This window comes from Saccopteryx bilineata, chromosome 2, assembly GCF_036850765.1.
Source record: "Saccopteryx bilineata isolate mSacBil1 chromosome 2, mSacBil1_pri_phased_curated, whole genome shotgun sequence".
Taxonomy (NCBI): Eukaryota; Metazoa; Chordata; class Mammalia; order Chiroptera; family Emballonuridae; genus Saccopteryx; species Saccopteryx bilineata.
The window spans coordinates 5,035,673-5,059,294 of NC_089491.1; the positions used below are offsets into that span (position 1 = coordinate 5,035,673).

Here is a 23,622-nt window from a genome sequence, read left to right on the forward strand (position 1 = left end):
CACTCTCCCCGAAGGGCAGAAGCCTCCTGTAAACCCTCCGGAGGGCGAGCATCTCTGAAGTTACATAAACAGTGATCCTCCCTGATGTTTGCATGCTGCTCTATTCTCGCCTGCATCGTGTTTCAGCATCATCAAACATTCATCGAGTGCTCACAATGCATTAGGAGCTAGAGTTGCAAAAAGCCTTGACGACTTGGGGGAAATCTACAATTTAAATCAATCAGTATTTGCCTTCTCTGTGCCAGGCACTGGGGGTACAGGTGGTACATAACAGACCCCGTTTCTGCCTTCCTGGCTCACAGCCTGCCTAGTGCATGATTCTAAAGTGTCATCCGATGACATCTGCTCCCCACGTGCAGGGGGGTTGAAGAAGGCAGGAGCACTGACTGCAAAGACACAGGGGAGCAACTGAAGGTCCTAGTGGGGGAGTGGCTGGGTGACACGCCCCGGGCAGTGTGAGGACACTCGGGCGCCAATGTAGAGGATGCGCGAAAGAGGAGGGGAATACTGGGGGGCTGAGACAGCGAGTCACCTGAGGAGGGTCGGTGGAGGCAGGAGCGGAGGGCACCGGATAGGCGCGGGGCGCATGCTCTGCTCTCAGGGTGACCGCACTCGAGGTGGCAAAGCCGGTTCCAGATTCCGACCCGAGCCACGAGGCTCAGGAGTCCCACGGGCCGGCCCATGTGTGTCCACCCCGGCCCTGCAGCCTGGGGGATCTTCCCCGACGGCTCCAGGCACCGGAGATGCAGATAGGGGGAGAGCTTCCTGGCCACGCGCCTCTGCTGGGTAGGCTGCCCGCCGTCTGGAGACTTCCGTAGCCGCGTGCGATGCTGAGTAGTTGGTGTTTTATTATTATTATTATTATTTATTTATTTTTTTTACAGAGGCAGAGATAGACAGGGACAGACAGACAGGAACAGAGAGAGATGAGAAGCATCAATCATCAGTTTCTCGTTGCACGTTGCAACTTCTTAGTTGTTCATTGATTGCTTTCTCACATGTGCCTTGACCGTGGGCCTTCAGCAGACTGAGTAACCCCCTGCTGGAGCCAGCGACCTTGGGTCTAAGCTGGTGAGCTCTTTGCTCAAGCCAGATGAGCCTGCGCTCAAGCTGGCAACCTCGGGGTCTCGAACCTGGATCCTTCCGTATCCCAGTCCGACGCTCTATCCACTGCGCCACCACCTGGTCAGGCAGTAGTTGGTGTTTTGTTTTGCTTTTTTTTTTTTTTTTTTTTTTTTTTTTTTGGTCCTCTGTAGCAAACACCGCACGCAGAGACATGAACCTCCAAACACCGGGGGGAAGCAACGGCCAGGCCCGGATCGCGCATGCGCAACACCCGCGGCCGCAGCGGACTACAACTCCCGCCGTGCCCCGCGCGCGCCCGCGGCGTCACGCACCCCCCGGAAGTGGAGCTCCGGGGGGCGTCACCGACCTTAACGAGGTGTCGGTCGGACCGAGTGGTTTCGGGAGGCGGAGGCGGCAGCGAGGAACCCGATGCGGGCAAGCGGGGCCGGAGATGGCTTCGGCTGGAGGCGGCGACCGCGAGAGCGCCGCGCCCGAGGCGGACCGGCCTCACCAGCGGCCCTTCTTGATCGGGGTGAGCGGCGGCACGGCCAGCGGCAAGGTACGGGGCTGGGCGGCCCGGCAGGGCCTGCCGGCACCTCGACCCCGGCCCCCTGCACTGCGCGCGGCCCGGCCCGGCCTCTGTCCAGGCCCCCGGCGGCCGAGGCGCCCCTCCGGCTGGGGGCGGAGGGCCGGGGCCGGAATGCGCGCCCTGGGGGCCCCACCCCGCCGGCCTGGCTCCGCGGGCCGCAGGTCTGCGCTGCCCCCGCCAGCACCCCGCGGCCCTCCTGCCAAGGCCAGCCCTCCCGTCTCTGGCCTCGGCGGGCTGGTGGGCCGGCGTCTTCGGAGGTCAGCTCCGGCCCTGGCGAGAGGCGCCGTATCAGGCGGGGGTCCCGTTTCTGTTTCCCAGTCGACTGTGTGTGAGAAGATCATGGAGCTGCTGGGACAGAACGAGGTGGACCACCGGCAGCGGAAGCTCGTCATCCTGAGTCAGGACAGGTTCTATAAGGTCCTGACCGCAGAGCAGAAGGCCAAGGCCTTGAAGGGACAGTATAACTTCGACCACCCAGGTAGGCTAGAGACCCCCGAGTGGTAGGTACAGAGCAGGGAGTAGGGCCGACCATGAGGACTGGGTCCAGGGTTGCAGAGATCCAGTGGTTCTATGAAATTACCCAGATACCGCGGGGCGCAGCAGGCGAGCTTAAGCCAGATGGACTTTGCTGAGCTCTCTGGGCCCTGGGCATCCCTGCAGGAGATGCCGGCTCCCTTGCTTGGAGCCAGCCAGGTAGTCTGTCCTGAAGAGAGGCCTTTGGGACCACCACTGCCCTGTGATCGTGGAGAAACCCATTCACCTTTCTGCTGTTAGAGGCCTTTGCACCACCTCTGTCCGCTGTGGCCTGTCACTGCCCCACCTGCCCTGGGGCAAAGGTCACTGAGAGGCCCCTCAGTGGGAGCGGCCAGTAAATGCGAGCCTGAGGCCCTGAAACTTCATTTTCTGGTTTGGTCAGGGGCTAGGGGAACAGGTAGAGGTGGAGGTGGGGCTTAGACAGGCCAGTCTGCCGCTGCCTGCCACTGCAGGAAGATTCCACCCTGTGGCTGACTCCCATCTTCATTCTTTCACTGGGGACACAAGGGAAGAAGGCCCAACATGCATCGGTCTCAGTCTGTGGTTATGTCCCAGAAATAGAAGCAGAAGCCTGACTCACCCACCCCTTAGCACTAGCTGATCGGGAAATCCCTGTGTTCAAACTGCTGGGCAGGACAGTGCCTGAGGTCAGCAAGGACAGGTCCATCCTGTGGATTGCAGGGCTGCACAGGGCTCTGCAAATGTAAACTGTAGGGGCAGCTCCCAGTCCAAGTGTTCCTTAGGGTCACTGGTACCACCAGCACCCAGCAGTGGCTGGTTGACCCTGAGGCAGAGGAAGTTCCCTCCTGTCCCAACACAGGACACCTGGATTGACTTGCCTTTTGTCCCATTCCTGCAGATGCTTTTGATAATGATTTGATGCATAGGACTCTGAAAAACATCGTGGAGGGCAAAACTGTCGAGGTCCCAACCTATGATTTTGTGACCCACTCAAGGTAAGCAGGTGGTTCTGAGGAGCCAGTTAGGACGTCCCCTCCAGGGCTTGCACAGCCTGCCCTGCAGCAGGCCCCGACCCATTGGTTTCTGTGGACACCCCTGTCCCACATGGTTTCCTCCACGGAGTCAGTGCCCAGAAGACCCTTTCCCCAGCAGAGCCCGTTTCCTGCTCTCACCTCGCAGGCTGGCGGAGACCACGGTGGTGTACCCCGCAGACGTGGTCCTCTTTGAGGGCATCTTGGTCTTCTACAGCCAGGAGATCCGGGACATGTTCCACCTGCGCCTCTTTGTGGACACTGACTCGGATGTCAGGCTGTCGAGAAGAGGTACGGACCCGCCTCCCCGCCCTGGCCGAGTCTGGGCATGGGTCCCACGGTCTGAAGGGGGCCCTTGGTTCCTGTTGCTGCAGTTCTGCGAGACGTGAACCGCGGGCGGGACCTGGAGCAGATTCTGACCCAGTACACCACCTTCGTCAAGCCAGCCTTCGAGGAGTTCTGCCTGCCGGTACCGCCTCTTGCTCACTGGGAATGCCTTTTCTCCCTTTGAGACGCTGACACCCAGTGCTATGGGAGCGGGACTGTGAGTGAACGTAGCCTCGTTTATAAATGGAAAATTTAGCTCCTACCCCAGTATCCAAGGAGTGCTCAGCTCTCTGGCCTTCTCTGCCCTTGCCACGGCTCTCCATAGAAAAGCCTGTTCCTGGTGTCCACACCGGCTCCTCCCAAGGCCCCGAGGACCCTGCTCCGGCCTCTGCCTGCTCTCTGTGGTTCTATGGTGCATCTCGGCACAACAGGCATGGCCCGCCTTGCTCACTCCCCCACCGCTCCCAGTGGTGAACTCAAGGGAGGGGTTGTCACTTTACTGCAGAAAGCACTGTCTGGCCACAGGGGGCTTCCCTCGCCCGCCCGGCCGGGTCTCTCCAGGCTGCTCAGCCGGCACAGAGGTCCAGTGGCTGGCGGGGAGGGGTCCAGGGCACACAGCCCCCCGCCCTTGCCTCCTCCTCACGTTTCTAACCGTGAAGGTTATGGCTCTACTCACACTGGAGCGCTGCAGAGGGAAACTGAACAATATCTAAATGTAAAACTAGAGCACAAGGGAACTGGGACCAGGACTTCTGCTTCAGATAAGTAGGACCAAGTCCTGTCTGCTGCCACTTAAAGAAAACCCTTTTAATTTCATGTTCACGTTTTCTGAAGTTCTTGAAAAACAACTAGAAAACTAACGTTAACAGCTGACACCAGGTCTGACTGGTGACTTGTGTGGGGGCAACACCATCCCCTGCCAGAGCCCCGAGAATCACCCTTGAACATCCCTCCCTTTACCCTTCATACGGAGCCTCACGCTGACTCTGCCCAAGCTGACCAAGTCCCTTCCTGTCCCTGCCGCACCACTGAATCTGAATCGAGCTGAGCTCTGAGCCACTTAATGTCCCATGGGGGGGGGGGGGACACACGGATCCTGACGAGTCCTCCTTGTGTTCCAGACAAAGAAGTATGCCGACGTGATAATCCCCCGCGGGGTTGACAACATGGGTAAGAACCAGGCCCGAGGCCACTCGGCCCACCATCCGGGAGCCGCAAGGCGGGCTCCGCCCCTCCTAGTGCGCTCACTGACACAAGCGTGTGTCAGCTGTACCTCAGCTGAGCTGCTGGGAAGACAGAACACAGTTTGACAGTCACCGTTAACAGAAAGCCTTTAGCCAGGCGCCTGCCAGGTTCCCAGGGAGCTGACACCTTCGCTGGCTAAGCCAGCAAGTTTGAGTGTGCTCAGGCCCTGAAATGCATCTTCTGTCTGCTGGGCCTTGGTGCCAGACAGACATCCCCGCTGGGGTCCCAGCGAGTAGGGGCTGCTCTCGGGTTAGCTGTCGCTGGTGGGTGCAGCCAGCAAGGGACAGCCGCCCGCAGCGCTGGCTGCGGCTGTGGTGGAGGGTAGGTGTGGCTGACACGCTTTGTCTGTCTTTGCCACAGTCGCCATCAACCTGATTGTGCAGCACATCCAGGACATTCTGAACGGGGACATCTGCAAGTGGCACCGCGGAGGGGCCAATGGGCGGAGCTACAAGAGGACGTTTCCTGAGCCAGGAGACCACCCCGGGGTGCTGACCACTGGCAAACGGTCACATCTGGAGTCCAGCAGCAGACCGCACTGAGGAGCTGCGCTCGGCCTCCAGACAGGTCTCGCACCGGTGCCCTGCCCCCAGAACCCTGCTGGCTCCTCCGCAGCCGGGAGGGCGGGCGGTGATGTGAGGGTCAGGGCGTCCTCAGCAACGGAGAACCTGGACACCTGCCGGAGGGAACAGCAGTGTTTACGCTGCTTCCTCCTGGCACGGAGGGCTGGACGTCACAGGTCACCGAGAAACGGCAGTGTGGTAACCCGTGACGCGCACTTCCAGGAAGAGCACAAGTCACGTGTTTGGGGAGGCACGCTGGCCCTGCAGTGTTCTGACAGTGACCTCACAGGAGAGACTCTAGTGTGATCTTGTTCTCACACGTACAGCAGTTTGGAGATCCTTTTCCTTTTCGTTATACATCCCAGTTTTCTGTTTCACCTGTTAACCCAGTTCCATGACCCGCCAGCGGGTGGTGATCCAGTCTGGAGCCGCACAGAGGTCTCCTTCTTCTCCGGGGGGCGGGACGGGTGTTGCTTAACCAGCACAGACAGAAGGCAGGGTACCCATTCGCCCAGACTGCAGGTTGGCCTGGGCCCTGCAGGCGGGGTGCCAGAGTGGGGTCCCTGAGCCCAGGCTGCTGTCTGGATAGGCCTTCCCCAGCGTAGCCCAGGGCCACGTCTAGGGCTCGCCACCTCTAGCTGAGGTGTGTGCTGTGGCCCAGGACCAGCAGTCCCCCTCGCTCACGGAGTCCACACCGCACATCCCTGTGGTCTGTTCTGGCAGATCTTCCCTCCACGTGGCGGCTGTTTGTACAGGGATCCTCGCCCTTCGCCCCCGGCTGGGCTGTGTGGGCACTCTGGCTTCTTCCTGTCTAGTGACTAGTGACAGCTACGTGGCACGTGACGTCAGTCGAGCTCGGCTGAGCTCTGGCTGGTTTCTGATGAATGAGTTTGGTCCAGCGCGCTATGCCCTTTTGGAGAGAAAATCAATAAATAACACCAATATGAATGCCAGTTTGTCCTTTTTTTTTTTTTTTTAAATTTTATTTATTCATTTTAGAGAGGAGAGAGAGGGAGAGAGAGAGACAGAGAGAGAAGAGAGAGACAGGGGGGAGGAGCTGGAAGCATCAACTCCCATATGTGCCTTGACCAGGCAAGCCCAGGGTTTTGAACCGGTGACCTCAGCATTTCCAGGTCGACGCTTTATCCACTGCGCCACCACAGGTCAGGCCAAGTTTGTCCTTTTTTAATTACACAGAAAGACAAATTCAGGACAAGGAAACATACAGATGACAAACCTTGACTGTTGAAGATGCTACTTGACAAAATCTCATGGGTTTCGTGGAGTCAGCAACAGTGAGGATGAACAGTATTCCCTACAGTGGCCGGAGAGCCATGTCCGGTCATTCCAGTGGGTTGACATTGTCCCAGGGCGATTCCTCGAGGCCTCACTGGGGACAGGTGCTAGCTCAGCAGGTCCAGTGGATGCTTGGGAGGGAGGGCCAGGCCCTGTGTGGTTTGACCCTAACCTGTCCGTCATTGCCTGCTCCCTGCCTTCTAACCTGCCGCCGAGTCCCACATTAGCCACTCAACGCTCGACGTGTCCTAATTTAGGGGCTCCTAGAAATTAATGGGTATGTTCTTTATTGCCTGGATAAAAACAACTTTCCTTAAAACGAGATGCCCATCAGAGGGCTTTTCAAGAAAAACCAGAATAGGACCTTGACCAGACCTGGGCTATCTCCGCTGTGCTTGCCACACACAAAAGGTGGCTCGGCCTGGTCTGACCCTGCCCAGAGGTTCACTGTGTCGGGTCCTGTGCGTGTTTTCGGATCAAGATGTCCCAGCTATCTTTCCAGCGAAGGGCCTTGAGTTCGCTGGGGGAGAGCGACCTGTCCCCGTAGGTGAGTGGGCGCAGCACGTTAAAAACGTGACAGGCAGTGGAGTACCATGCCACCACCACGGCGCCCAAGAGCCTCCTCTGGAACTCGGACCTGTGGGTGCCAGAGAGCACAGGCTGGAGGGAGGCTGGCTCTTCCTCACTGGGACCTCCACCTGCGTGTCACTCAGCATCCGACACCCTGGTGGTCACCGACCTCAGCCTTGCTATTCCTCCTGCCACCCCCGCCTACCATCAGCCCTGTCACTTCCTGCCTGATGCACTGCACATGACCTTCTCACTCGTCCACTCGGGCCCCCACAACTCCCACTCCACCTAAACACAGACACCAGTGTAACTGCAGCACGGCCTCCCGGAGGCTGCGGGCTGCTGGTTACCACAGAAGGGAGGCCTTAGAAGAGGCTCGGGTCACACAGCTTTCTGGTTTGCCTCCTCCGTGCCCCATACAACCTGGCCAGTGATCACTGGCTGCCGGGGAACACGACACGGTCCCTGTCCCCAACCCCGGCCTCCTGAGACCGCCAGCGGCCTCTCGTTTCCCGTGCACGCCTGCTGTGTCCATCTCCCAGCCAGCCAGCTGCGACCCCTGAACCCGTGCTGCCTTGTCTGTGCCTTCTGCGACCCTAGCCCAGTCCCCATCACACTGACACCACCACTTAGGAGTCCCCTGCCCCTCCCAGAGGTGCGGCTGCGAGGGCCCGTACCTGCACAGGTGCTCACTGATGTGCTGCAAGACCACAGGCAGCAGAAGGATCTGGAAGGTGAGCGCAGGCAGGTAGTGGTAGAGGAAGAGCGTCTTCTCCATCAGGAAGAACGGAAGGTAGTTGACAGCCCAGCCCCCGGCACACAGGGCCCCGGCCAGCACCCAGCGCAGCCAGGACTCTGGGGAAAAGAGAAGCTGGCACTGTGGATGGGCCCGGCCTGCGAGGCTCTGCCCATCTGGCCCGACGCACTGGTGCTCAGCTCTCCATGTGCCCCCCACCAGCTCTGGAGGAAGAACAGACTGTCTTCTGAACCTCTGCAGCTTCTTCCAGGGTCCTCACTGCCCCCTCCCCTGAGAAACACAGCCCCTTGGGGGCCGGACCCCCTGCTGCCGCCTATCAGGAATATCCAGTGGAACCCAACTACTCCGGGCGCTGTGCAGGCCGCGCACCCAGAGTGGGGACGCCCCCGGAGCCCCGCGGAGTGACGCTGCCTTCAGGACTGTGCCTCTTCCGGGGCTTTACTCCCTCGCTGTTTCAATATGGCTGTAAGTGGGTCTCTGTGGCTCGCCAACAGCCTGCACCCCTGACTGGGCCCCATGCTGGCTTGCTCCTATCCAGCCAGGTCAGGGCCTGCAGGAAACACAGCACAAGGCTGCTTCTGTCTCAGGCAAATGGAGTGATCCTGCCCAGGACCTGTCCCTGCCCGGAGACCCTTGAGGGCCGCACGAGAGCTGAACTGCCACACTCTGTCTCAGGCAAGACAGCAACAGATGAAGTTCCCTGGTGCACAGACAGATGCGATTTAAAGGCAGGGTTTCTAGGTGAGCTGAGCTCCGGTCAGGAGGAGGAGGCAGAGATAGCAGCAGGCGCGGCCCACTCACCCTCGGGGAGGTCACAGATGTTCCTCTGGCGTCGGAGCAGGTACCAGCAGAAGAGCAGGGCGTACAGCGCAGTGGCGAGGCCGGCTGACGCCCAGATCACCACGTTTCCCAGCAGGTGGATCTGAGCCTACGTGAGGAGCTGCAGTTAGCAGGGCCTCCAGAGGGGGCGCCCCCCACCCCTGTAGCCAGGATGGCGGGCTTGCTCCTGTAAGACCCTTTCTAGAAAGCGCTGAGCTTCTCTGCAACTGGGAGTGGCCAGGACTCTGCGTTTACCAGCAGAGCTGTTCCGAAGGACTCGGGGATAAGGGGGATGTCCTGGGCCCTGCTCTAAGAGTGAGCGCTTGGCTGTGCTCTGCGTCGGGGGAGGAGGGGGATGCTGTTAGCTGCCATCATCCCGTGGGAGATGACTGAGCATGACCCTGGCCGCCTTTTCTACCAGGTGAGGGGACAGGATCTGCCTACACAAAGCTCTGATGGCTCAGCAAATAGAGCAGAGACTCTGAGACTCTGAAACCACTTCTGCCAGGAAAGGCAACAGTGTGCGTCCACACAAGCAGAGAAGCCCAGTTTCCTTCAGCGTGCAGACATGACCTTGCTCCTCGGGAGTCTGGAGGGAGTGCTGGCCCCCGTTAGGGGACAGCGAGCCCCAGGCCTATGTGACAGGGCACGCTGCTTACACTGGTCCGGGGGTGCAGCCAGTAGGCGATGTTGGTGTCCAGGGTGACCCAGTCCAGTGGCGTGGAGCTGTACTTGTGCTCAGAGTCGTCACTGCTCACCGTCAGCATCCTCCACTGCAACAAAGCCAGAGGCCTGTGACTCGGCCGCCAGACGCCTCATCACGAGCGACCTGTCAGGGGCTGGGATAACCGCAGCCCCTTCACACCAGGCTCCAACTTCAAGGTCACTTGGGATATGCAGCACGGCAGTGTGCCAGCCTGAATTCTAACCTGGCCCAGTCACCTCGTCTGTAGACAAACACTGGCCTTGGCGCCAAGGTCACAGTTAGGTCAAGGGTCCCACGTGTCTGGTTCTGGTGGCTCTAGGGCTCCGTCCCATTGGCCAGAGCCCATTTTGACCTGCTCTGGGGAACTCCAAACATGCCGTGGCACCACGGGGATGCTACGTGACTGCAGACTCTCCTGCCTGCAAGGCCACAGGCCTGGGCCCGACAGTGCCGTGCGAGGCGCAGCGGCGGGAAGGATGTGCTCCCCACTGCTGACCCGGGTCCCAGTTCAGAGACCAGCCTCGGGGAATGAGAATCCCACAGGCACGGTGCTTTCCCTGGCGAGGAGCCTGCTCCCGAGGGCTGGCCCCCTCCCTCCCCCACAAGTCACCTGCAGCTCTGAGAACCTGGCCATGAAGCTCAGGTTTCTGCTGATGTCCATCTGCGGCGGTGAGTGCAGCTCCAGCTCCCTGTCCTTCTGCTCCTGGCCTGACGGAACGCACCAGAACCCGAAAGAACCGGGGCGGAATAAGGGCCGGGAGCTCAGCACAGCATCGGCTCAGTCCAGAGCAGCTTCCCTGCTTTTCAAGCCCCCGCAGCGGCTCCGTCAAATCCCATCTCGCTCCCCACGTGAAACTACTGGCAAGTTAGGACCTTCGGACCCTGGAAAGCTGGGCCCGCACTGCCTGCGACATGGCAGGGTAACGGCCTTGCTGGCTGACAGCCCCGGGGGCATGCTGAGACAGAGTAGGGGGCATGCTGAGAGTGGGGGTCATGCTGAGACAGAGTAGGGCTGTGCGCTCGGCTCCCGCCAGAACAAGCAGACAGTGATGGCGGCACCGGGCACCCGGGCGGGCGGGCAGACTCACTCCTGCCATAGCGGTGCTCCTCCACGGTCCACACGGCGCTCTCGTGGTAGCCCCGTGACAGCTTCTCCCCCACGACCTCCAGCTGCCGGAAGCCCCAGTCTGGCAGGTGCGCCCCGCTCAGCTGGAAGACAGGGGACAAGAGGGCCTGTGGGGACAGGCGAGGCCCCGCTGCCCAGTCCCTCTGTCAGTAACCAGTGACGGCACAGATTGTCCCGTGGCGTCCTCACACCAGGGCTCAGTTCTGAGACGTTGGAAAGACCCCGTCTCAGTGGAAACACAGCACGACGCTAAGCAAATGTTCTGGGGGAAGGCCGGCCCGGCCTGGAGTCCGTGCACAAGTCCCGTGTGCCCCGAGCGTGGACCGCCACGCCGAGCAGCGCCCCCTTTACCTTCAGGATGGCGGACGTGTTCACGTGCACGAAGCGGACCTCTGACAGGATGGTCTTCCAAATCTCTGCGTCCGATTCTCTGTTCACAATGTCCTGTCAAAGCAGACCGTCCCAGTTATAGGGGGGCCTTGGCTTACGACACAGTTCCATTCCTACGACAGTGATGTCACCCTAATTTTGGGGTAAGTCGAAACACACCCCACCCATACCCTGGTCGGCAAACTGCGGCTCATGAGCCACATGCAGCTCTTTGGCCCCTTGAGTGAGGCTCTTCCACAAAATACCACATGCGGGCGCTACCTCGATAAGGAATGTACCTACCTATATAGTTTAAGTTTAAGAAATTTGGCTCTCAAGAAATTTCAATTGTACTGTTGATATTTGGCTCTGTTGACTAATGAGTTTGCCGACCACTAGCCTAAGTCATTTATATAGCCTAACACAGTTGTAAAGTCATAAACTGGGACATAAAAGCACAAGTTAGCCACAGAGAAAGGAAAAGGATGTAACACTGCACTGTGCACCATACTGCGTATCCTCCCACCGCGCAGCAGACTTAGTCCACTGCCATGTAGTCCGTACGCACAACACTAACGGCGTAAGCTGCAACACTCGTCTCAATTTTTTTCAGTTTTTATGGGAGTGTCATAAACGTGAAACGTCATTATGTCAAGACTGTTGTAACCTGAGGACCCTGTAGTTTTTTTCAGACTCCCTTAAATGTAAACATGAAGACCAATAAAAATGACACTGACTCAGCCGACATAAGGCGAGCCAGTGGGCGGGTCCTGGGGGGACACAGCGCCCTCGGCAGACGCAGTGCAGGGGCTTCATGGCTGAGACTGAGGACCGGTGCCCTCTCCGCACTCGGGGATGCCTGCTTACCCACAGGGCTCAGAGCTTGGGCCCCAGTGCAAAGATGGTACAATGGCAGTTAGAGGCCATCCCTGAAAGGTGTCTAGGGGACTCCTGATGGCAGGTAATAAAACACTCCCATCCAAGCAGCACTAGGCCTTGGAGCCTTGTGACAACCCCGTGAGATTGTTGGTAAGAACCAGAGAACCTGAGGGGTCATGCTCTAGTCAGCTGTCCTCCCCATGTTCAGCCAGCAGGTCCTGAGGAGGAGGAGGAGGAGGAGGAGGAGGAGGAGGAGGAGGAGGCCGCCAGAATTACTCTAAACAGTGGTTCCAAACGTTCTGTGCTGACCACCGTCACACCCCACGTCCAGCGGGCCTCACCAGTCTCCAGAGGTTCTGGGCGGGCATGGAGACATTGTAGTCAATGTAGCAGGACACTTCCTGTGCGTGGGGGCTCAGGGGGGCCGCCACATCATGCCTGCAACACCAAACAGCACTCAGAAAAATCCCTCAATCCACTATCACTTTAAGGGGAAAAAGCCCCTTTTGAAAAACAAAGCCAGCTCAGCCTCAAGGGACAAACCAGATCCCAGTCGCAGGACAGGAGGCAGCACCAGTGAACGCAGAGCTGTGAGAGTACAGCGAAGCAGGCAGCCGTAACCAAGGGGCGGTGCAGCTCGGGGCACCCCGACATCCAGGGGCTGCCCAGAGGCCAAGCCAGGTCAGGGCTGACAGCCAGCGTGTACCGACCCTCCCAACCCCCTGAACCCCACTCAAGTCCGCTAGGCTCATCGACACTTGGGCGGCACCACTGGAGGAGCCCCCTGCCTCCCACATGGCCATGGTGAGCACCTGGCTGCTCTCCAATTGCTGCCCCTCACAATCCAGGCCCAGCCTCTGGGAGCTGGCCCCTCCCTGAGGCAGCCCCCTCCCCTCTCCCCCTCTCCCCTCCCCACATCTCCCCTCTCTTCCCTTCCTCTCGCCCTCCCCTCTCATCCTCCCCCTTCCCACCCCTCTCCTCTTCCCCCCTCCCCACCCTATCCCTCCCCTCTCCTCCCTTCCTCTCCCCCTCCCCTCCCCTCCCTTCCTCTCCCCCTCCTCTCTCCTCCCTTCCTCTCCCCCTCCCCCTCCTCCCCCCTCTCCACCCTATCCCTCCCCTTTCCTCCCTTCTCTCCCCCTCCCCTCCCTCCCCACCACTCCCCTCTCCTCCCTTCCTCTCCCCCTCCCCTCCCCCTCCCTCCCCACCACTCCCCTCTCCTCCCTTCCTCTCCCCCTCCCCTCTCCTCCCTTCCTCTCCCCCTCCCCTCTCCTCCCTTCCTCTCCCCCTCCCCTCTCCTCCCTTCCTCTCCCCCTCCTCCCCCCTCTCCACCCTATCCCTCCCCTCTCCTCCCTTCCTCTCCCCCTCCCCTCCTCCCTCTCCCCCTCCCCTCTCCTCCCTTCCTCTCCCCCTCCCCTCTCCTCCCTTCCTCTCCCCCTTCCCTCTCCTCCTCCCTCCTCCCTGTCCCTGTCCTTCCTTCAGCTGCCATCCCCTATGCAGAGTGCAAGTCTGTGCCGCTGCAGCCCCGAGGGGGTGACCAGTGGTGCTGAGCAGAGACCCCGACCCCAGGGGTGGGGAGGCGCGCTGCTCACGTGTTGAGGAAGCGGGTGGTCATGCCGTGCACCAGCTGCACCACGTCTCCGTGCCGCACAGGCCTGGGCGGGCTGCTCACCTCCAGCTGGTGCCTGGGGAGACAGGCTGGCTGGGCGGTGTGGAGCCCGCTGCCCTCTCAGGAGCCGCGCGCCAGGCCCGCCATGTCAAGGGGCCTGAGGGCTCGCTGTGGGGACAGTCCCTCACACCAGGGGCGCTTGTGTCCAGCAGACACAGATCGGTGACCTTACTTCTGAAACCTAGGGTCACACCCCAAGCTTCCACACATGGCTCCATCTGTCACCACCACACGAATGCCACGGTGCCCACTCAGAACCCCTGCTCTGACGGTTGGACCAGTTCCGCCCGCCCAGGGAGAGCACACTGGGGCCTGGCAGGTCCTGACGCGGGCCGGGCTGGTGCTGAGCGGCCACCCAACAGCCAGGTGCAGCCGCTACCCCAGGTTACACAGTGAGTGGAAGCCCATGAGCAAGTGAGCACACAGGCCATCCACACTGATGATGGGGAAGCCGGCGGGGCAGTGACAGACGGGGGGTGTGGAGTCCAGGGGACTTTAGTCAGGAGGAGCCAGCAGGCGGGACCCCTGCAGCCTGCCGGACAGACAGCTATGCGCAGCCTGTGGCAGGCTGCCTGCTCTAGAAATGCAGGGGCAGGTGAGTGCGTGTGGGGTGGTGGGGGGGCACAGGAGGGAGCTGCAGCCAGGTGACACGGGCCATAGGGGTCTGGACTTCATTCTGAGGGCAAAGGAAGCTGAGCAAGGGGTCTGAGCAGGAGAGTGACCAGATGTACGTTATGCTTTATGGGACCCCTTGGGAAAATGCTGAAGCCAGGGGCGTGGTGGGACTAGAAACAGACCGTCGGGGAAGGAGGGGAGAGGAGAGGGAGAGATCCCTTCTGGAGGCAGAACCGTCAGGACCGGCTGACCGAGTGGACACGGCGTGAATGTCCATCTGTGAGGCCTAAGCCAGAAAGCTTTCAGGAGGGGAGGGGGATTGGAGCTGGCCTGTCAACCGCCAGGAGACTGGGCCGACAGCTCACTGCAGGATGCTCTACCTCCCGACCAAGGGCTCAGACAGAGCTGGACCCCAAGCTTCCAGAGAGGGAGTGTGGACAGGGAGGAGGGCCCCAGACTGCCACCAAGGGCCTCGTCCAGCCAGGCCAGGCGGTAAGCGCTGTCAACACACTCAAATTTAAAAAAAAAAAGGGTGAACCCTGCCTGGGAGGCCCAGGACCTACACACACCTCCCGGGATCCTTGACAATCCACCAGTTGTTGACGTCTTTGAAGGGGTAGCAGGTCACCTGCTGCTGGTGGGAGCTGCCTCGGCCGGTCTCATATCTGTGTGAACAAATCGACAAAGAACTGTGTCTCAGGTGCGCCGGTGAAGAGGCCAGCGGCCCCTCCCCTACGAACACCACCTAGCAAGGTAGTCAGGGGAAATGAAGGACCAAACAGACAAGAAGTTTAAATCTAAGAGGGGCTAGAACCATGACCCTAAGCAGCACCAAGGATGGGCAGAAAGCGACCAGCGTGGGTGTCACGTGGGAAGTGTCACGTGGGCATGCCCAGGGCCCCTCCACTCAGCAGGACCCTCTCACTGGTCTCCTCACAGAAATGAGTAATGCCTCTTTGATAATCAGATCTAAGAGCTCAGTTTCTTTTTGTATCACAAACCTTTTCATACAAAGCAGAAGTTGGTAACAGCAAAAGTATGAAAGAACATGTCATAACCTTCCAATTAAAACGGCTGCTTTCCTTACATCACGGGGTAGGTGCTCTGGTGGGAATGGAGCCAGCAGGGCACAGGTTTGCCAAAGGCGCTCTTCAGAGTGACCTGGGAACCGTAGGCCACCTCCAGGGGCTGGCCTTGCGTGATCCGAGCCAGCCCTCCCTAAAACCAGAGCCAAAACAGAGCAAGTGAGAGGGGCGGGTCACCCCAGCCCGACAGCACTCCTCCACCTGGGGAGCACATGCAGGGTGTTGGTAATGCAATCTGTCGTGTCACATTAAATGATCACCACTGTCACTGTCACTGCTGAGTGCTGCCTCTGGGGCCAGGTGCCTGGCTAGCCCTTCTACACACACCCTCCTTTAGTTCTGACCAGCGTTCTAGGAGATAGGACAAATATGTCTGGGGTTTTTTTGTTTTTAATTTTTTAAAATTATTTATTTATTTTAGAGAGGAGAGGGAGAGACAGAGAGAGAGAGAGAGAGAGAGGAGAGACAGAGAGAGAGAGAGAAGGGGGGAGGAGCTAGAAGCATCAACTCCCATATGTGCCTTGACCAGGCAAGCCCAGGGTTTCGAACCAGCAACCTCAGCATTTCTAGGTCGACGCTTTATCCACTGCGCCACCACAGGACAGCCAAATATGTCTGTTTGAGAGATAACAAAACAGGTGGCCAGTTGATTCAGTGGTACAGCATCGGCCTGGCGTGTGGATGTCCCGGGTTCGATTACCAGTCAGGACACACAGGAGAGGTGACCATCTGCTTCTCCACTCCTCCCTTCCTCTCTCTCTTCTCCTCCCACAGCTATGGCTTGATTGGTTCAAGCGCATCAGCCTTGGGTGCTGAGGATGGCTCCATGGAGCCTCTGCCTCAGGTGCTAAAAATAGCTCTGTTGTGAGCATGGCCCCAGATGGGCAGAGCATCAAGCCTAGACGGGGTTGCCAGGTAGATCCCAGTCAGGGAGCATGCAGGAGTCTATCTCCCCTCCTGTCACTTGGAAAAAGAAAAGGAAAAAGAGAGAGACTCTGAGAAAGATGAGAAAAAGAGTGTGTCCTGTGATCTCAGGCTACCATTCCTACCTCCACTGGGACAGCTTATGATGTTTGCAAAGTTCACGGGAGTGAAGCCCACGCCTGTCCTCTGAGGCCTGTGCACGCACCTGGAGAGCACAGGGCCCCAGCGGTCTCAGGGCACACCGATCAAAGCGAGCCCTTCACTTACTTCCCACCATCAGCCCGAGCAGAGTTAGTCTAAATGCCGCAGTGCAGCCCTCATTTCTCGCTTGGGCTTTTCCTCTAATGCTCACTTGGCAGTATTTGTGTGTGAAACCGTGAGTCTGCTACGGTTCTCCTTCTAAGGTGGCCACGGCATCCCTCCTCACCTCCAGGCTGGCCTGGAACGCGCTGGACATGATCTGGTCGTGGGGCCCAGAGCGGCAGAGCACAGTCAAGTGGATGTAGAAGAAGAGCAGGTACGTGATGACCGGGACCACCACCAGAGCCACTGCTCGGGCCAGCACATGACACAGCACAGAGACCTGCCAGAGGTGGAGGAGTCCCCTTGCACACACGGAGGGGCATGGCCATCTCGCTGGTGGGGGCTCCGCAAGTCAGCGCAGGAACTCCAACCTCCTGTGACCTCCTAAAGCCTTTCCACCAAACACTGCCCCTCTGCCCCCCCGCCAAGTACCCGCATGGCCCCCGCAGCCGGCCTCGCCAGCCCGTGCCCCCCCACGGAGTACCCCGCATGGCCCCCGCAGCCGGCCTCGCCAGCCTGTGCCCCCCCATGGAGTACCTCGCATGGCCCCCGCGGGCGGCCTCGCCAGCCCGTGCCCTCCCCACGGCGTACCCCGCATGGCCCCTGCGGCCGGCCTCGCCAGCCCGTGCCCTCCCCACGGTGCACCTACATTTGACAGAGTCTGGTCCCCTATTAGATGCCAGGTGTGGACAGCAGCAACTCCGAGCACCAGCAAGTAGGTGAAAATACCCATGTATTTGATGCTGAAAAGGACAGACGGAGAGTAAGTCAAAAGGAGACAGAGGAGGGGGGTGCAGGCCCTGCCCCAGACCCTGGGGGGGCACTCACCCAACCGCACAGGAGCAGGCCATGCCCGTCAGTGTCAGCCAGAGCCACCAGCTCGGAGAGAAGGGCCTGGGGGCAGAGGGGGGAAGCAGCACTGGGCACGGTTCCAGTCCGAAGCCACATCTCTCCGGAGGCAGGCTGCACCGCGCTTCGGGGACAAGGAGGATGAATCCTCATCTCCTAAAACATCAGTCCCCTAATGCTTTTTCTTCTTGGCCAGAACGTTCTCCAGTTAGTTGAAATTACAGAAAAATGAGGACGTGTTTATGAAGTCATGAGTTCGAAGGGGTCTAGGTGACGTGAGCGAGCAGCCCCCCAGAAGGAAAAGGCATCAGCCCCTCTGGGGTAGACAGACCACCACTCTCCCTTCCTGCTAATGGGTAGGACAGGCCCCACGCCCATACCTGTGCTGTTGGGAGTTGCAGAACTTCAGGAAGCACAGCACAGCCAGTAGGTTAAAAAATATTAACACCGATTCCAAAAGCATTAGTCTCGACTGAGTGATCAGAGCATTCTCTGTTGGGAAGACACGAGTGGCAGTCGTGAAGTGGGCAGGGCAGAGGTACAGGGATGGAAACACCCACAGGGACCGCAGACATTCTAAACGGCTTGGGACTGGAAGGCAGGGCACTGGGAACCAGGGTGCCTGGAAGGGGACCTGCTTCACAACCACGAGGGCAAATGCTTAGGTGTGGGTCAAACCTAGTGAGACCCGTGGGGCCCTGGGCAAGTCACTGAACTTTTCTGGGTCTTCTTCGCATCTGCAGAAGAAATACCAACGCTGGAGGGCCACCGTGAATGTTATAACATTACGTCAGCACAGGGTCCCTCCACTAGAGCCGTCCCTCTATAAACACCTATCTTTTTATTTTGTTGTCTAACTTCGCATGTGAATTGATTTCTTTTGTTGATAAACCTGGGCTGAGACTCCTTCTGAGGAATGCCCACTCACTGCTCAGCCCAGTGGGTTGGGGCCTGGAAGTAGTGGAAGGAGGCAAGTTCTCGGTGAGTGGCAGACGGGGTGGAGGTGCACGCAGTTACCCAGGCACACTGTCTGGGAAGCCTCAATCTACAGGGTCACCCCTGCGTAAGGTTGAGTCTGACCACCGACCTCCGAGGCCCACAGCCTGGGAGTGGGGTGACTCCTGGGGTCAAATGTGGACAAATTGCCTGAGCTTCCTTCCATCCTGTGAGGAGAAGATGCTGTGTGTGTGTGTGTGTGTGGGGGGGCATGTCTCCTCAGCCCGGACCTCCCTGGGCCATATGCTGAAACCTAACACAGCGTCCAGTTCCTCCCCGCGCCACACCAGGCAGGCGGAGGCCCGCTCTCACCGATCAGCATCAGCAGGGCGGCTCCCGTGGCGGCGCCGTGAGAAAAGCGGAGCTCCCACACGATCTGGTAGGCCATGGGGACCGACAGGGCCCCTGCGAGGGCCGGGAGCAGGCGCAGGGACCACACGGGCACATTGCTGCTGTATTCTAGGAGGCAACCACAGCGAGGCTGAGCGCGCTGTGCACGCACAGCGTGTTTTCAAATGGAGTTTCCTGCTCCTAGACTCCAGGACGGAAGTTCACAAGACTGGGGACCTCCCTGGGAACTGGGGGTGAGAGTATGCCCGCCTTCGAGATGAGCTTGCCGTCGTCAAAGACCGGCTCTCATCGTGCACGGGAACGATGACCAAGGATCACAAATTAATTCATACTTCTCTTATTTATAAATTCACCCTCCCCTATATCCTAAAACACTGGGCAACACACAATTCAAAGGTACAAAAAGATAACTGATATCAGATACACATAAAGACTTTGTGCCACGTGTACCAAACACAAGAAATAAAATAATTACTTTCAGTGAACACTGAGATGTTTACCAGGTTTTTTGAAAGTCTCCCACTCGCACCCAAACAATTTACCACCCCCTGGACTCAAGATCAATAAGCCACAGTTGCTAATTCCTAAGAAGGCTACTACCTCTCCATCCTAACAGGTACAAATTAACAAGGGAAGTGAAAACGATCACTTACCTGCTCCAATTCTGTTCCATAAAAAGTTACCGTCAAATCCTCCTAAATAACCTACAACAAGATTAGTCAGTTAACGGTCCAGCTCAGCAATCTTTCCGGAGAGCCCGACTGTGGCAGCCTAACAGGGAAGCAATGATGCATGACTAAGAAGACATCACTTCTGCCCTCAAAAATCCCACCTCTGAGTCTCAGAGGGTCCTACCTCCCAGGGCCAGCAGCATGTGGCCAAACGGTGGTCCGCTGCCATCCAAGAAGAAGACCCGCTTCATGTAAAAAGAGATGTACTGCCCGTAATACACTTCATCGAAGCTGAAAAACAAGCCCACGCTGTTTTACTTCTCAATCGTAGCCGTCAAGAAGGCGCCAGGATCAATGGACGCCTGTATCCTGTTTCCAGACGACTTCAGGGGGTGATCAGCCAAGGCTGGGTCTGCTGCCCCAACCATGTTGGTTCCCACATATAAAGACACATGTACAGCATCATCCACCTGTGAGGACAGGCCTTCCTGACACAGATTCTATTCCTCTCCCCGGTTTTCAGCCGAGGGGGGTGCCATTAGTCAGCCCCATGAAAGGCCTCATGGGCCTGACCAGGCGGTGGCGCAGTAGATAGAGCGTAGGACTGGGATGAGGAAGACCCAGGTTCAAGACCCCGAGGTCGCCAGCTTGAGCGAGGGCTCATCTGGTTTGAGCAAAGCTCACCAGCTTGGACCCACGGTCGCTGGCTCGGGCAAGGGGTTACTCGGTCTGCTGAAGGCCCGCAACGCACAACGAAAAGCTAATGATTGATGATTCTCATCTTTGTTCCTGTCTGTCTGTCCCTGTCTATCCCTCTCTCTGTCTGTGGGAGAAAAAAAAAAAAAGGCCTCATGGACTTGAGGTCAACCCCCTTGTCTACCCACATGATCCGGGAACCAAACGCAACAAACGTTTTCAGATGATGACAGACGAAGGAATTGTCAATTTCTTTTTAGGTGTGATAATGCAACAGTGGTCATGCGGTTTTTAAAAATCTGGATCTTTTAGAAACATACAGGGGTGAGCAAAGTAGGTTTACAGTTGTGAGTACCCAAAACAGCTTATTCTTGTATTATTATTTATTGTATTATTTTCCATTCAAACCATTTTCTTTCATTTGCTTTAAAAAAAAAAAAAGCCACTACAGGCCTTGGCCAGTTAGCTCAGTTGGTTAGAGGTTCATTCTGAAATGACAAGGCTGCAGGTTCGATTCCTGGTCAGAGCACACACGGAAAGTGACCAGTGAATGCATGCATGACTGAGTGGAACAAGAAATGAATGCTTCCCTTCTCCATCCCTCTCTGTCTCTCTAAAAATCAATCAATAAATACAAAATAGAGCCCTGGCTGGATAGCTCGGTTAGTTGGAGTGTCATCCCAGTGCACAGAGGTTGCTGATTCCACCTTGGGTCAGAGCACCTACAGGAATAGCTCAATGTTCCTGTCTCCGCCTCTTCCCTGTCCCTCCTCCCCCAGCCTTTTTTTTTTTTTTTTTTTGTCAGAGAGAGGGACAGATAGGACAGACAGACAGGAAGGAAGAGATGAGAAACATCAATTCTTCATTGCAACCCCTTAGCTGTTCATTGATTGCTTTCTCATATGTGCCTTGACTGGGGGCCTTCAGCAGACCGAGTAACTCCTTGCTCAAGCCAGTGACCTTGGGTCCAAGCTGGTGAGCTTTGCTTAAACCAGATGAGCCCGCGCTTAAGCTGGCGACCTCAGGGTCTCGAACCTGGGTCCTCCACATCCCAGTCCGACTACGCTCTGTCCACTGCGCCACCACCTGGTCAGGCTCCTCCAGCCTTTTTAACAAAGAGCCACTGCAGGGAGAGGGTGGTTATGAGGTGATACCATATTTCCCCATGTATAAGACACTCCCATGTATAAGATGCACCTTAATTTTGGGGCCTGAAATTTGAAAAAAAAATGTATTACATAAAGTTATTGAACTCAAGTTTTATTCATAAAATTCATACAACTCATCACTGTCAAAACTCCCATCCATTAACGTGTCCTCATTTGAGTCTGATAACGAATCACTGTCTTCAACAATGAGCGCAAAAACAAGCGCGAAAAAGCAAGTAAAACTACAACCACTGTATAAGACGCACCCAGTTTTTAGACACCAAATTTTTTGTAAAGGGGTGTGTCTCATACATGGGGAAATACGGTAATTGTTGAACCTGGGTGATGAATACATTGGTGAGAGGGTTATTTGTTATACTATCTCCTCTGCTTTCGTATGTTTGTTGTTTTCCAACATAAAGAAACGAAAAGAACACATGTATTAATTAGATAACAGACAGCCCTTTAATAACAAAAGGAAACGTTTCCCGTTTGGACAAAGAACACAGGCTAAGGTCAATGAGGGCTCACTCCCACATTCCTCCTTCTTCCGCCCTCCAGTCTCCAGGTTTCCAATGGTCACCTGAGGCCACCACTGTGCCTGCTACAGACCTAGGGGGCAAGAGGACTCTGAGGCAGTTTTCCTGGGGAGAAACCAGTCTCTCCTCTACCTGCCCCACACACCCCCATCTCCAAGAAGCCCCGAATTTCACTGTCCCATTTACTCTCTCTAAAAAGGCATTTCCTGTCACCAACAAATGACCGTTCTTTCTCTTAATTCACCCGAAAGGAAGGCATCGTTTGGCTTACACAACAGCCCTGGGATAGGTGAGTCGCCACAGCCGGCTCAGTAACCCCGCCACGGTCAGAGCCACGACGTTCAAGTTGACGTCAGCTGTCACCACGACGGGGCGCCGCAAAAACCCCAACATCATGTAGGAAAGCAAGCCGGGAAGGAGTCCCTGGAAAAGACCGGAAGGGCTGTCCCCAGTGAACGGGCGGCAACCAGGAAGGCTTCCCGGAGGCGGCGACCAGCGTCTGAGGTGCAGCGGGGAGAACCACGCGGCGGGCGGGCTCGCTACGCGTCCGGGGGCGGCTGCGGGCAAAGCCCAGCTGGGCATTCAGCAACCTCACGCAGAATCCGGACTTGCAAGCTGCCCCAACAGCTGTGGGGCGCTTCCGGGGCGCGAGGCCGCTGGTGCTGAACGGGAGCCCCCTACCCTCCCCGCCCGGGCGGTGTGGCCGGCCGGCCGAGCGCGCAAACTCTTTCCGAGCCTCGGCGCCGCCCTGCCCTCCGCGGGTCGCACCGGCCCCCGGCGCTCCTCTCGCCCGGAGGCTTCGCCCTGCCCGGAGCTGCACTTCTCGGAGCCGATCGGCCCCGGAGGCCGCCCGCCCTGAGGTTGCACCTGCCCGGCCCGGCCCGGCTCCGGCCCCGGCCCCGGCTCGCAGGCCGCGCGCGCGCCTCCCGCTCCGACTCTCCCCGGCGCCGCAAACGAACTCGCGTTTCTCTCAGTCCCCGCAGAGCCGCTGCCCCGGCCGGGCCACGCCGGGGGTGCGCTGGGGATGGGGTGAAGGGGACCCTGCGGTGCGCACGGAGCGGGGCGGGGCGGGGCGGGGCGGGGCGGGGCGAGGCCGCTGAACAATCGGCGCCACCCTCCGCCCTGCTCGAAGCTCGATTTGCCGCGCCTGGGGCGGGAGGGGTGCCCCACAGGCGGCGCGCGTGCGCACTGAGCGAGGGCGGCGCGCGTGCGCACGGGGTGGGCGACGCCGGAGCTGGGAGGGTCTCAGGCTGCTTCCGGGCCGCCTACCTCGTTGGTCAGGTGTGCAGGGGCGTATGGAGCACGCGTGTATCTTTAATTTTTTCCCCCCATTGATTTGAGAGAAAGAACGGGAGGTGGGTAAGAGAGAGCGAAGCGTCAACTCCTTATTCCACTAGTTGTGCACTCAGTGGTTGCTCCTATGTGACCTTGAAATACAGAAAAAAAAAGGCCTTTTAGTAATAGGTAACTTTAAAGGCTCTTACCATAAATTACTTCATCTAGCTTCTCTTCTATCGTAAAGTCTAAGTAATCCCAGAACTTACTTAGGTCCAAAACTCCCTACCCCAGGCTTTGAAGTTAGTTTCGCCAAATTGCAGCTGTGTCAGGGGTGGGTCATAAATCCTAGAATGTTTAGAAATATTTTTGTTAGCTATGCAAAACATCACTACTATGTTATCTTCAAAGCTTATGATCTTAGTGTGTAGAAATACTTTTTCTTTAATCCTATAAATAAACATTGTAACAAGACATTTAATGAGCTTGTTAGCAAAATTAATGAATACGATTTATTGCCCCAACAGCTGTGGGGCGCTTCCGGGGCGCGAGGCCGCTGGTGCTGAACGGGAGCCCCCTACCCTCCCCGCCCGGGCGGTGTGGCCGGCCGGCTGAGCGCGCAGACTCTTTCCGAACCTCGGCGCCGCCCTGCCCTCCGCGGGTCGCA

General features: G+C 57.9%; 2 protein-coding genes across 6 annotated transcripts; one reads left to right on the plus strand and one right to left on the minus strand.

Annotated features, from left to right (window-relative positions):
- Window positions 1-1,412: 1,412 nt before the first annotated feature.
- Window positions 1,413-6,263, plus strand: UCK1 (uridine-cytidine kinase 1). 2 transcript variants are annotated; one of them, XM_066255899.1, is made up of 7 exons: window positions 1,413-1,624; window positions 1,973-2,132; window positions 3,048-3,144; window positions 3,329-3,471; window positions 3,555-3,649; window positions 4,629-4,677; window positions 5,113-6,263. In XM_066255899.1, exons 1-7 carry the CDS (start codon window positions 1,517-1,519, stop codon window positions 5,292-5,294), a joined length of 834 nt encoding a protein of 277 aa, XP_066111996.1. In that variant the 5' UTR covers window positions 1,413-1,516; the 3' UTR covers window positions 5,295-6,263. The 2 variants fall into 2 exon arrangements, with proteins under 2 accessions (XP_066111996.1, XP_066111997.1); XM_066255900.1 differs by having other exon boundaries at window positions 1,413-1,597.
- Window positions 6,264-6,881: 618 nt separating this feature from the next.
- POMT1 (protein O-mannosyltransferase 1) lies at window positions 6,882-23,088 on the minus strand. Of its 4 annotated transcripts, none has more exons than XM_066255895.1 (20): window positions 22,950-23,088; window positions 21,952-22,103; window positions 19,482-19,588; window positions 19,280-19,330; window positions 18,588-18,734; window positions 17,660-17,771; window positions 17,259-17,324; window positions 17,080-17,173; window positions 16,555-16,710; window positions 15,206-15,336; window positions 14,688-14,783; window positions 13,427-13,519; window positions 12,179-12,275; window positions 10,941-11,033; window positions 10,552-10,672; window positions 10,074-10,171; window positions 9,417-9,530; window positions 8,740-8,866; window positions 7,859-8,036; window positions 6,882-7,248 (listed from the first exon to the last, which is right to left on the minus strand). In XM_066255895.1, the coding sequence occupies exons 2-20, from the start codon at window positions 22,074-22,076 to the stop codon at window positions 7,056-7,058; spliced, it is 2,199 nt and encodes a 732-aa protein (XP_066111992.1). In that variant the 5' UTR covers window positions 22,077-22,103; window positions 22,950-23,088; the 3' UTR covers window positions 6,882-7,055. The 4 variants fall into 4 exon arrangements, with proteins under 4 accessions (XP_066111992.1, XP_066111994.1, XP_066111993.1 ...); XM_066255897.1 differs by lacking the exon at window positions 22,950-23,088 and adding an exon at window positions 22,640-22,940; XM_066255896.1 differs by lacking the exon at window positions 22,950-23,088 and adding an exon at window positions 22,548-22,899.
- Window positions 23,089-23,622: the final 534 nt, after the last annotated feature.

Bases quoted from the DNA above. Each gene is read 5' to 3' on its own strand.
- POMT1 (XM_066255894.1), bottom strand. From the start codon at position 22,262: ATGCCCAGCTGGGCTTTGCCCGCAGCCGCCCCCGGACGCGTAGCGAGC. The intron at 18,735-19,279 runs GTAAGTGATCGT...GTTGCCTCCTAG, and splicing joins ATGGAACAGAATTGGAGCAG to AATACAGCAGCAATGTGCCC. The intron at 17,174-17,258 runs GTGAGTGCCCCC...TGTCCTTTTCAG, and splicing joins GCCTGCTCCTGTGCGGTTGG to CATCAAATACATGGGTATTT.
- UCK1 (XM_066255899.1), top strand. From the start codon at position 1,517: ATGGCTTCGGCTGGAGGCGGCGACCGCGAGAGCGCCGCGCCCGAGGCG. The intron at 3,145-3,328 runs GTAAGCAGGTGG...CTCACCTCGCAG, and splicing joins GATTTTGTGACCCACTCAAG to GCTGGCGGAGACCACGGTGG. The intron at 4,678-5,112 runs GTAAGAACCAGG...TCTTTGCCACAG, and splicing joins CCGCGGGGTTGACAACATGG to TCGCCATCAACCTGATTGTG.